General features: G+C 37.2%; 1 protein-coding gene across 1 annotated transcript; it reads left to right on the forward strand.

Annotated features, from left to right (window-relative positions):
• Positions 1-11,317: 11,317 nt before the first annotated feature.
• LOC131678941 (pupal cuticle protein) lies at positions 11,318-12,541 on the forward strand. The gene is made up of 3 exons (XM_058959396.1): positions 11,318-11,473; positions 11,624-12,045; positions 12,106-12,541. Exons 1-3 carry the CDS (start codon positions 11,459-11,461, stop codon positions 12,269-12,271), a joined length of 603 nt encoding a protein of 200 aa, XP_058815379.1. The 5' UTR covers positions 11,318-11,458; the 3' UTR covers positions 12,272-12,541.
• Positions 12,542-12,993: the final 452 nt, after the last annotated feature.

Below are 12,993 nucleotides of genomic sequence, written 5' to 3' on the forward strand. Positions count from 1 at the left end.
TCAATAGATTTTAGACCTATGAGGTATTACGCTTGTTCCGGTTTATATGAGAATTTCCTATGAGACCGCAATAACCAACCTGTAACTCCGGAACCAAAAGTCAGAACTGAATGAAAATCAATAGCAGTCAACGGGAGTATTATATCTTGTATGTAAACATCGGTTAGGGATATGCTGGAAAATAGGTGTGGCATTAGCTCGGGAACTTGGCGAGTGGTCAAAACCACTTTATTTGGTCATTAGTGATCTAGACCCGCCAATCCAAGTAATGTTGAACGTATTTGAATATGTATTACATCATTCGGACATCATAGGGTTACCAGTTTATATGAGAATTTGCTGTGTGACCACACTCTTCAACCCGTAACTCCGGAACCGGAAGTCCGATCAACTAAAAATTCAATAGCGTCTTATGGGAGCGTTATACCGTTAAACTGAGTTTGAGCAAATCGGTTCAGCCATCTCTGAGAAAATTGAGTGACTTTATTTTGACACACACATACATACACACATACATACACACATACATACACACATACATACACACATACATACACACATACATACACACATACATACACACATACATACTCACAGACATTTTGCGATCTCGACGAACTGAATCGAATGGTATATGTCACTCGGCCCTCCGGGTCTCCGTTAAAAAGTCGGTTTTCAGAGCAATTGCAATGCCTTTCTATTGAGAAAGGCAAAAAAGTGCGAAATCGGCAAAGTCCCAAAAAGTCGATTTTAACATAAACATAACATAAAATCTCGACGTTTCATACATTTTAAAGATGTTTAGCATCAAAAATACGAATTCGATTTCTGAAATTTGATGGGGTCCCCCATCAGTTCCGGCTTATATGGGAATTTCATATGTGACCGGACGGACCATTTCCGAGAAACTGATATGAGTTTGCTAGTTTTGAAAGATGACCGCTTTTCCGGGCACTTCCGTAACCGTCTATGGTGGTCAATGTAGTCAACGAAAGTTTGTTTGGCCGTCGGTGACCTAGAACTGCAAATTTAAGTTGTTTGAGAGACATTTTAGCGAAAATTTTACCTTTTTTGCTTTCATCGTAGTATCGGTTTGAATCACAATTTGCTATATGATCGCACGCCACAACCCGTAACTCCGGAACCGGAAGTCGGTTCGGGATGAAATTTAATAGCCATTTACGGGGACGCAACATCTTTCATTTGAGACTAAGTTTGGTTGATTCGGTCTAGCCATCTCCGAGAAACCGATGTGACTGTTATTCTGAATTTGGATACTTCTGCCAGGGCTTCCGGAACCGATGATGGTGGCCAATGTGACCAAAGAGACTTTGAATGGCTGTTAGTGACCATCACCCTGTAATTCCGGAACCGGAAGTCGGATCCATTAGAAATTCAACAGCAACCTATGGGAACGTTGCACCTTTCATTTGGGAAAAATATGTGTTTAAATCCATCTTGAAGATCTTTTACAAATTTTTTGAACGGTTGTATTAGATCTTCGAACTAATTATTTATGAATATTTTCATGTACGATTACCTTCTAAGGGCTTTTGTCTAGAAAAACACATGTTTTAAATAAAAGGCTTCACAACACATACAAAAAATTACATTTTGTTCATCATATACAACAGGTATCTTTGATCCCTGTAACACAGCGTATTCTTGATCCCAATCATTAGTTCTCTCAAACACTTTCGGATTGTATTGTATAGATATAGAAAATCATCATTTCCATAAAGTACCTGGCACTATTAATTGATCTAAAATGTTTTTTTTTTCGTGAAATAATCATAGTATAAGTTATAAGTTAGAAAAGCCAATTAAAAAAGTTATTGAAGGTTGGAAAAGCCAATTAAATAGCACTGATTTACAGCAAATACTTGTCTTGACTTTCTACTGTGGTAAAAGTTTGTCGTGCATCTAAAAAGGTAGTTTTATTAATTAATTTGTCAGGATAGGTAGTTAGCTGAACTTTCGTGTCCACACGTTTCTACAAAAACCTCGTTTTGGCATGATTTTCAAAACTGTTCATATTACTGACTGGACATAGTATGCGGATTTACACATTATTCATAACTGTTACAATGGCGAATTATGCAATTAAAAATTTTATTTCATTGAAAACTTATGAGAAAATAAACAAAAGTGGGATCAAGCGTACCCACTCTCCCCTGTAGATTCCAAAAATGAAAAAAATCGATTTGTTGAAACCGAAGACCCCTTAACAGTGGCGGATCCAGGGGAAGGGACCCCTCCCGAAATTTTTCAAGTTTTTGAGAAATTTTAACCCTTTCATGCCCAACTTTTTTCTAGTGCATGTAGGGTTTCAAAACAATTTTTCCTTGAAAACGGTGGGGTCAAGAAACACGAAAAGCCTATTTTCATAAAGATAGGTGCTTCCATGGCAGTGCTAGAAGTTGGTCAATTTTTACCTTGTAATGCTCAATACAATTCTCCTAGAATAATTACAATAGTCCAAATACGTGGAAAACGTAGCCAACGACGGTCTAAATTGATTAGTTTTATCAGTTTTCAATAAAATTGCATCATAACGAAGATATACAGTGCGACGCGTTCGTTTAGCCGCACTCGTCTTTCGAATTTATTTCAAACAGAAACAAGTAGAATGTCATAGAATATAATTTAGTTCTATTTCTCATTACTAAACAAAAACAAAAATTCCAATTTCTTCAAAAATAGTTCACGCAGAAAAATTATAATGAAAAAAATCGTAAATTCCCAGCTGCATTCGTTTAGCCGCACATCGGATCGGATCGGAATTAGAAAATTTGTTATATTTCCACCGGAAATTTAATATTTGGTAGCTCCTCCTTTACTCTTAATGATTTCGAAAATTCTGTTGGGCATTGAGTTAACGAGGTTTCGGATAGTTCGTGGATCGATTTGTTCCCAGTGTTCCCGTATACAATTTTTGAGGTCCTTTGTAGAGTTGAACTGGCGCCCGTTTTGATAAACTTTTGAAGCTAATATGCCCCAAAGATTCTCAATTGGATTGCAATCCGGACTGCATGCTGGCCAATCAAGGACGGTGATTTCTTTCTCATTAAACCATGCTTTGGTTTGACGTGATACGTGAATAGATGCGTTGTCCTGCTGGAAAATAATCTTTTCATCAGAGTAATTATCTAAGTGGGGCACCAAAACATCTTCCAGTAGCTCACAATAGCTGCTGGAATTCATTCTTGTAGTAATCCAGCAGATGGGTAGCTTATGGTCAAAAGAAAATCCTCCCCATACCATTACCGTGCCACCTCCAAAATTTCGCCTAGAACGAGTGATTGATTTATCCTTTAAATCATACCAATAATGGCTGTAGCAGTCAGGGCCATCGAAATTGAATTTTTTCTCGTCTGAAAAAATTACTTGGCGCCACTCATCGGTCCAGTGCATATGCTCCTGTGCAAACCGCAGACGATTTACCTTGTGTTGGAATGTCAGCCTGGGTTTCGCCTTGGGTTTCATCCATTTGATGCTCGGTGTGCTATTGATAACCCGACTAATAGTGGATTTATGCACTGGAAGATCAAGTTTGTTTATAATTTGACGGCAGTTTAAACGATTTTGCGTAGCTTCGTGACGAATTTGACCTTTTTGCCTGGCCGACAATTTAGCGTTTCCCTTAGCACGCGGCTTAACCCTGTACTTTTGGGGATTTTTGAGAAAATTTCGCACAACTTTCTCGGATCTGTCGATTTTCCGAGCAATTTCGCGATTAGAAAGATTTAGACTCTTCAGAACGCGAATTTGGCCTATTTCCACTTCGTCCAACCGTTTTGCTTTACCCATATCTGAAAAAACAATATAATTGTTCAATGTTCCACGTTAACTATTTACAAGACTAACTGCCAAGTGAATAATCCTCCAGGAGTGGATACAAACGACTTTATGTTGTAAAATCACTTGAAATTAAACCTGCGTCTAAACGTTTGCAACGATCCAAATTGACAAAATTAGCTTAAAAGCCAAATTACCACCGTCAACAATAAAAACAGTATAATGTAGAACTTATATACGCAATACGAGATGTCACTAATACACTCACACTATCCATATCTAGGTTTGAACTGAACCAAAAAAGTTGGGATATTTTTCATAAGTGCGGCTAAACGAATGCATCGCACTGTATGAAAAAATCATTTTCGGTCGTCAACGTAAACTGTACCTGGCAGCACTGCTCCATCGGAATCCAATCAGACTAATTGCAATAACTTCAGTTCTAGAGCTAATCCTTGTGACTTTTAATACTCAAATTAAAGACAACAATCACATTAATGAGCCTTACTTGTTTTGTGAGCAAATCTCGCCTCAATCAAAAGTTATAGCTGTTTAAAAACGTTTTTAATCCACCTAACAGTGTGATGAGACATTTCTTATAACTCTTATCACTCTCTTCGGATATTATATCGTTTGAGAACATTTGGAACTTGATGCTTCGCGATGTTTTTGATAACACATACTACATGGGATAGTGGCAGGACACAGAGAATCGCTCAAATCAGCATAGGACAACAACAGTGCTAGAAATCTCAAACCAAATCAATGGGAAAGCGAAAAAATGGCCCATAAAATAGACATACCAACGAATTATTGTTAATGTTCTGTTAATAAAATATCTAAATTGTGGTGGGAAAACTGAATTTTCCTAAAGGGGTTATATATTGTACTGAAACAAAAAATCGAAATATTTTTTTTGAATCGATTTGAAATTTATACTTTACTCAAATTTCCAACGCGACTGAGAACTAAGAAATCAACGCTTTTTCCTGAAAAGGTCGATACTAGCAGTGATACCATTCAAAGAAAATCAACAGTGAATATTTCCAGACTTGGTTTCATTTCCTATTTAAGAACTATTGTGTTTTTTTACATCCTAGATTGCATGATTCAGTGATCGAAACCCAAAACTTCATAAAGTATTTGAAATTATTAAATTAAAATTTGTTTTTGCTATTGAAATTGACAAAATGATAGTATCGCCCCTTTGGCGATTGTTTACTTTTTCGCATTGAAGTATCAGCATTGAAGTATCACCCTTACGTTTTTTTACAATAACTACCGTTCTACACCACCTATTTCGTCTGTGTTTTTTCAATAGAGATCATTGTTACTATTTACAGCTGGTATCAGCTTGATAATCATAAAAAATACGAGAAAAAAAACAGTTTCGCCTTTAAACTGCTAGCAAAAAAAGTATCGCCCTGTTTGTTTGCATGGAGCGTGGAGGGCGAAACTTTAAATAAACAAACAAAAATACAGTTTCGCCCGTTGTATTTTTTGCTGTAGTTTAAGAAAGCAATATCGTAGAATCAAAATGTTTAGGTTAATTTGTTGCGTTTCAAAGCCCTCATTCGCATGGATGAAAAAAGCCCTATGTTTACATTTGTAAGTATCGCCCTTTTCACAAAAAAGCGTTGAAATGAAATCGCAGCTCCTGATATCACGCTATCTCTGAAGTGCATGCGTGCATAGTTTCAAATTTTACTTCGACTTTTTCTAAAGGTGACTTCTCAGTAGTATCCTTGATTTGAATTATTATCGCTAATCCTAATGCCAAAGAACAAATAAAAACCTCACGAAAACGAACCGTTTGGGAAAATCATCATGATTACTGGAATTTTCATTTTCACGAAATTTTTCGATAACCTTCCGTCACTTGCGTTAATGCACTGGGTGCACAGTGATATGAAAATCTAGCGAAATCGTCTTAGGGCACCAGCGGCTCTGTAAAGAATACTAAAAATTAATTTCTATTCCACAATTTTCAGTTCAGCAATTCGAGAGATCGTGCTCACCGCAAGCCATGAAAAATAGACTACGTTGTGAAGCGATGGCCACTAATTATTAAAAAATCATGGTTAAATAAAAAATAAAACTATTAAAAAATTTCAAATAGTTTATAATTTTCATAAGCTTATTAGGAAAAATTGTTTAATAAGCTTTCGTAATATTGTGTAGGAAAAAAGCTGAAAATTTCAGTATTTTCGCTATCTGCAACATATAAACCCTTAAGTATACCAATTAATTGGTATACGAATTGGAATAGGTTCGCCAAATTTTGGAAGAAGTCTATAAAATAACCCCTTGAAAACTACCTAAAAATTGATGTAGTTAGATGCAATAAATAAAATCTACAAAAATGTGAAACACAGTGAATAATACATACAATAAATTTTTAGCAGTCTCGTGGTGTATTTTAGGCTGACAAAATGGGGACATTGACTAAATCGGGCAATTTTTTTTCTTTATAATAAACTGAAGCTGTTAAAATATTCTTCCCGTCCCTTGATGTAGTCTGATAACTATTTCTGATTATGATGAATTTTTCATTTTTGCATATTTCCATCTTTATGATAAGGAAAACATGCTCAAGAAAGGATTTACTCGAATTCAGTCTTGTTCGTCTGCTAGAGCCCATCAAACATATGTTCATATTTGGCTGATAAAATTGGGGTTTCAATGTATTATAATAGATATTAAGCATTCGAAAAAGTTTCTTGTGAACGAGTGTAGAACGACTTTGTTTCTACTTACTTGAAATCAGCGGCGTAGCCAGAAATTCGGTTTGGTGGGGGTTTGGTGAAAATCGTATGTACAGTATGAACAAACGGCATAATTCCGAAACCGTAATTTTTGAAGTTTTAAAATTATGCAGAATTAATTTTTCAGAAAATAGTAACAGAGTTCGTGTCTTTAGCGAATTTGTTGAGACTTTATTGTAGTCATGAATATTAACCTGAGAAAATTCACCATAAATACTTCTTGGGCGATATACCATCAAAATTATTTTATCAAATGATGCGCTGTTTAACGTTTGTAAAACTCATCGAAGATACTAAATCTCCGAAATTGGCGGTTTCAAAATGATGTTATCTTGACCTTAAATTACTGTTTTTAAACATTTGACCTATACAAATAATTGGTCATACAACAAAAATCAAATGCTCATTAAAATCGATCAGAACCTGCTAGAATCGAATGGAAAACATCATTTTTCATAAATTTCTCTCTACATTCGGAAAGTGTTATCCTCGTTATTAATCATATTACGTTTTCGTCTCAACTCGACGAATTCCCAAAAAAAACCTGTCTTAATCCACCTAGTGGTGCAATTGTGCTTGTCTCATTTGTCCAGACTACGATTCCATGGCTGGTTATGTTCAATACAATGGTGGAAATGAATATTATATGTTCAGTACAATTTGCACATACATACAATGGATCGACAGCCACGATCTTGAGATACTATGTGATACTGAAACATCGCTTGAAACCAGCGGCGGATCATGGAGAAAGATCCGGGAGGTCCAGGTCCTGCCGAAAATTTTCAACTTGTTAAGAAATTTTAAACTAGTTTTAATTTTAAAGTAGCAACCCCTCACTGCATACTCCCTCCGGGCCGGTATGATTGTCGATTTTTAGAGTGATTGCATAACCTTTCTATATGAGAAAGGCAAAAATGTACCAAAGTCCAAAGAAGTCAATTTTTGTCAAACATCTCAATGTTTCATGCATTTTAAAGTCATTTGGCATCAAAAATACAAATTTGATTTTGAAAATTTTTCATATCAGTTTGTATGGGAATTTGCGGTGTGATTGCACTCTTCAACTCGTAACTCCGGAACCGGAAGTCCAATCAATAAAAAATTCAATAGCAGCCGATGGGAAGGTTGTACCTTTCATTTGAGACTAACTTTGTGCAAATCGGTTCAGCCATCTCTGAGAAACAGAGGTCACATTTTTTTCCACATACACACATACATACACACACAGACATTTTCCGATCTTGACGAACTCTGGAATTTTCTATTGGAATGTTTTCAGGTAGGAATTTGATATTGATGCTATTAGACAACTGTGAAATCAAGACCAATAGATCAGTTACATATCAGGACCCCATTCCGACAATTTATCAAAAATCCTCATGATATTTACAACAGTCTGCACCAATAAATTTTCAACTTCAATCCAATATTTTTTTTGGGTGTGGTGGGGGGGGGGGGGTTGTATGGTGTTAAACCCCAAAACCTTCTCTTGTCTACGCCGTTGCTTGGAGTTATTTATTTCGTTCTTCATTTTCCGATATGTTTCAGATCGATCCGATGGTTATAAGTTAGAAAAATTGCAGTCAGAAGGTTCGCACAAATGAACATTTTTGTACTGATTAGTTATCAAGTTCCTTCCAGACAACTTGGAAGTGTTCGGTGATTATTTCTAGCGGATGTAGATAGTAAAATGAAATACAAAATTCGTTTTATCGAAATAATGTTTATCTTATTTCAATGGATTATTACTATATTGAACAATAAATAGGCGACAAAGAGTAATCAACAAACAACAAGCCATAACTTTTAAAGTATTCAAAATAGATATTTAAAGTCTTCCGTAAAGTTATTCGCAAAAGTAAGAGCTACAAAGTTGCTGAAGACATCATTTCGATATAATCACTTCCAAGAAAATTTGTGAAAATATCTCACTCATAGGGGGATTAATCAGCAAAAGCACAATACCAAAAGAAAGGGCATATTACCTCCATTAAATTCTCCGAAGATACTATTGACCTAAAATAAGCCGTTTTGGCGTTAATAATAGATTACATGTTTTTGGTCATATTTCTGGCAATGGGAAATGATAAAAATCTTTCGGCCGCATTTAATGTTAAATATCTCTTTTGATAATAGTCCGATTTCAACAATCTATAGCTTGTTCGAAAGGTATTCGTTGAAGCTGTCTAAAAACATATAAATTGTTAATCAATTTCGGCAGATAATTTAAAAAAAAACTGCAAAAAACGCCATTTTTACGCATTCAAGCATTCATATCTTGGAAACTAAACATCAGAATCAAAAATAAATTAATAGCGTTCATACTGTTTTTTTAGTTCTTTCATCTAAAATTGGTTTGAATTAAATCGGTTCAGCCATTGCTGAGAAACACGAATGAGAATTTGTCCGTTACATACACACACACACAGACACACACACACAGACATTGTCCCAAATCGTCGAGCTGAGTCGATTGGTACATAAGACTCGGCCCTCGGAAAAAATCTTGAAAGTTTGAGCGAATTCAATACATTTCTTTTATAAGAAATGTAAAACGTTGTTGTCCACAAACAACATGGGCATTAGGGTGGGACAAAAAATAGATTCCAATTCTGAGCAACTTTTTGGGTACCATTTGGGTCCTAGAACATCTGTGCAAATTCTTAGCTCGATCCTTGAAACTATATTTTTGCGCCCACTGTTTAAAGTTTACATGGGATTTTATATGGGAAAACTAACTTTCACAAAATAATTCCTCCAGGAGTCGCCCATTGCTTCCTAAAAATAAACCGTTATGTGGCTTTTGTAGGAAATTTAAGAAGGAATCAAAGTCTCGAAAACTGCGAAACGATCTGATGCTTGAGAAAAAAGTTATTAAACTGAAACCACTTGATGCTCTGACGATTGATAATATATTTATTTTTTCTAGCACCACTGCTGTTTATTGTCCAATTATATGCAATTTTGTTTTGATCTTCTCTAAATGTGTCTAAATCATTTATCTATACTGTTTGGCCACTTCGTAAGAGTTTTGAGGGATAAATTGAGTCTTATTTTGCACATAATAAGAGGAAGTTAAAGATGTTGTATATAATTCGACCGTCAGCAGCAGTGATACTATGAAAAGTAAAATTTTCATTGATCTTCAGGGCATCAATCGGATTTTGCTTAATAACTTTTTCCACAAGCATCAGATCGTTTCGTAGTCTTCTAGACTTTGTTTCCTTGGCAAATTTCCTGTAAAATCAGACATCTATTTATTTTTAGAAGGTAACGGGCGACTCTTGGAAGAATTAATTGGTAAAAGACGTTTTCCCCATACAAAATCAGAGTTGCAGAGTTGTTCTGGGAGCCAAATGGGACCCAAAAAGTTACTCGGAGCGAAATTTTATTTTTTTCATATAACCATGTCCCACTCTATTGGGCATGAATGGGTTAAAATAGTTTCTATCATTCCAAACCAGATTCGATTACCAAAAATGATTATAATTAAATGAGGTTATTACATATTATTTATTGTACAATGAACATTTCTAAATCGAAATTTCGGACCCCCTGCGAAATTTTTTTCTGGATCCGCCCCTGCCCCTTAAAGAAGTTCTTTCACGACATCCTTAGTTTTAGATGCAGTTATTGTACAGGAGAATGAACAACACCAGATTTACGCACGGTTTTCGTAAATGAATAAAATATTTCATTAACCAATAATTGCATAAGTGGGAGCAAGAGTTATCTATTTCGAATTCGACGAGATATGGAAATTAGTTGCTCTGTTTTCAAATTCCCAATTTTATTTAAAAGTATTCTGGTTGATTATTACAATTCATCACAGTTTGGACTCAGGCTCTAGCAAACCACCGATATTTTCATGTCATTCAATGCTACGACCACTTTCAATATCGAAATATCTTCCAACGCCATATTGCATAGCATAGCGTGCAAGAATTTCCCTTCAAACACTAGTTATGCCAAAAAGCGGACAGTTTCACATGATGCGAGACAGAGAACTGCATGTTCACGATCATCGCTGTCATTGCAGCGTTTGTGCGCGGGAGCTGCGCGCCAATAATAACAGACATGCCGCTGCGAATGCGATCGTGGAAAATAATACTAGGAAAAAAAAAACAGTCGACCATCGTCGTGTCGGCTTTGTGAGTGGGGTCGAAACTTCGCAAGAGGTAGTTTCAAATTCGGACATACGTGTCCGCCAAGAGGAAAAGAAGTATACACGACAGAATCATACTTTTCCGGCCCAGCAATCAAGGGCAACATGTTGTTATTATTTATACTTTTACGCGGAACGTATATACTTATATACAAAAGGCATGTTCTAGTAGATATATTAGGCGATCAAGTTTACACTTAATACTATTCCTACTCGTTTCTTGGGTTTGGTACCGCTACAGTGACGATATGCCGCCAAGCTTCGGCTTCCTTCACTAGCGTCGGCGGAATATAAGGCACCGAACCGATGTCTCTGTCTTTCGTGCTCTCGTTGATTTCCGCAAGCCAGGCCGCGATATCGTCGCCTCTCGACAGACCGACTGCCCACCCGCCCCCCACCGAATCGCAATGCAGCACAGCTTTTGCCTGCCACTCGATCCGATGACCAAGCGGTAAACAAGCGCGGCGAATCCTGTTCGCGATCTCTTTCGCGCTCTCACACCTTCGAATCGGCACGAACCCACAAACTGCAGGGAAAAGAGTGTACAGGTCATGCTAGAATATTGGAACGTTGGACTCCGAGCGATGGGCTGGGTGTGGTGTTACTATAAAAGACAAGAATTGATCCTCCAAAGATCAGTGTTCGGTACTCAATTGGAAGTTTTGTGTTAAGCGACAAAAATCGTTCCGGTAACATAGAAGTCCAAGTTGATAGTAAACCTACAAAAATGTACTCAAAAATGGTAAGGATCAAGGAAGTGAAGTTTTGTGAAGTGACCAAGAAGAAGGAGTTTTCTTCAACAATAGGACATTTTTCGTTGGCGAACATTTGTGCTTCTGGGAATAGTGATTATATAAAATGAAACCATTCAACAAGTGTTTTTGGATTGCAGATCACTGTTCTGGCTTTGGCCGCCGTAGCAATTGCGGCGCCTCAGCATCAGGAAGCTGCCCGATACCCAGCTGGAGTAGATCCAGCTGCTTGCCCATCATACCCGAACTGCGACAACGCTGCTCTGCACAACAAGAACCCACACAACAATCATGCTGCTAACCACTGGAACCCGAACTGGAATGCGGCTCCACAGCCAGCCTGGAATGCAGCCCCTCAGCATGCCTGGAATGCTGAACCAAGCTGGAACGCTGCCCCACAGCCTGCCTGGAATGCACAGCCTGCCTGGAATGCACAGCCTTCCTGGAATGCACAGCCTGCGTGGAATGCTCATGCTCAGCCAAGCTGGAATTCATATCCGGCTGTAACTGGGCCTGCTCACAACCATCTGGCTGCTCCTGCTCCGTCTGCCGGTGGTGACAAGTAGGTGCTTTTGTCCTTTTCCAACTAACACTACTAACGTAAATCTTTTCTGGCTTTCAGGTACCCGGCTGGTGTGAACCCGCACAGCTGCCCGAACTACCCATTCTGTGATAACTCTGCCCCAGCTGGAGCTCCCCATGCTGCCCCTCTGCCAGGATATACTGAACGACAGTACCCAGCTGGAGTGTCCCCACACAGTTGCCCAAACTTCCCATACTGCAACTAAACTGTGATCTGTGCATTTTGTGTAGCTAGATACTCATGCTAACATTTCATTATGTCCCAGAACACATCGTTTATTTTCCAGTTCTAGGACAGTTCCCTTTTTGTCACCCACATACACTGCCATGCTTGTTTTGTGTAAATAATGTTCCATAGGTTTGTGAACCATTGATGTTGATGTGTCTGCGATAAGATGTGTAGATTTGTGAACCATGTTTGTGTTGTGCAGAAAAGATAAGAATTTAATTGAAATTAAACGCAAATTGAGATTTAATCTTGAGTCAAAAAGTGTGTCATTTTTAAGTGATTTATCATATCCGTCCGATTACAGCGATCCAGTGAAGTGTGGTCCTATTGTCTGAATATTCAATATTTTGCAATCATCTTCTGGTAAAAGATTTTATTAATACGTCAGAATTTGTTACGAAATATATGGTACAACAAATCGTGGAATTATATCGATGGTGGTTTGAAACAATTGAAAATTTTTATATCGCATATTAAGCCTATCGATGCTATTTCGTCGCTGTTGTGTTATCTTATGACAAACGCCATTTAGCACATTTCGAGAAAAACGATTTTTAAAGTTTGAGATTAAATATCTTGAAATTTATAAATGGTAAAAACAATTCAAAGAAGACAATTAATGCTTCTATCTATTCTGTAGTAAACTCTCAAATATTACGAAGTTCGGTTGACTATGTTGCGAGTTTTCACTATCAATGT

The sequence above is a fragment of the Topomyia yanbarensis genome, chromosome 2, assembly GCF_030247195.1.
Source record: "Topomyia yanbarensis strain Yona2022 chromosome 2, ASM3024719v1, whole genome shotgun sequence".
Taxonomy (NCBI): Eukaryota; Metazoa; Arthropoda; class Insecta; order Diptera; family Culicidae; genus Topomyia; species Topomyia yanbarensis.

What these genes read in the sequence shown, in the direction of transcription:
- LOC131678941 (XM_058959396.1), top strand. An exon ending in CCGTCTGCCGGTGGTGACAA is followed by an intron (nt 12,046 to 12,105) that starts GTAGGTGCTTTT and finishes TCTGGCTTTCAG; the next exon opens with GTACCCGGCTGGTGTGAACC.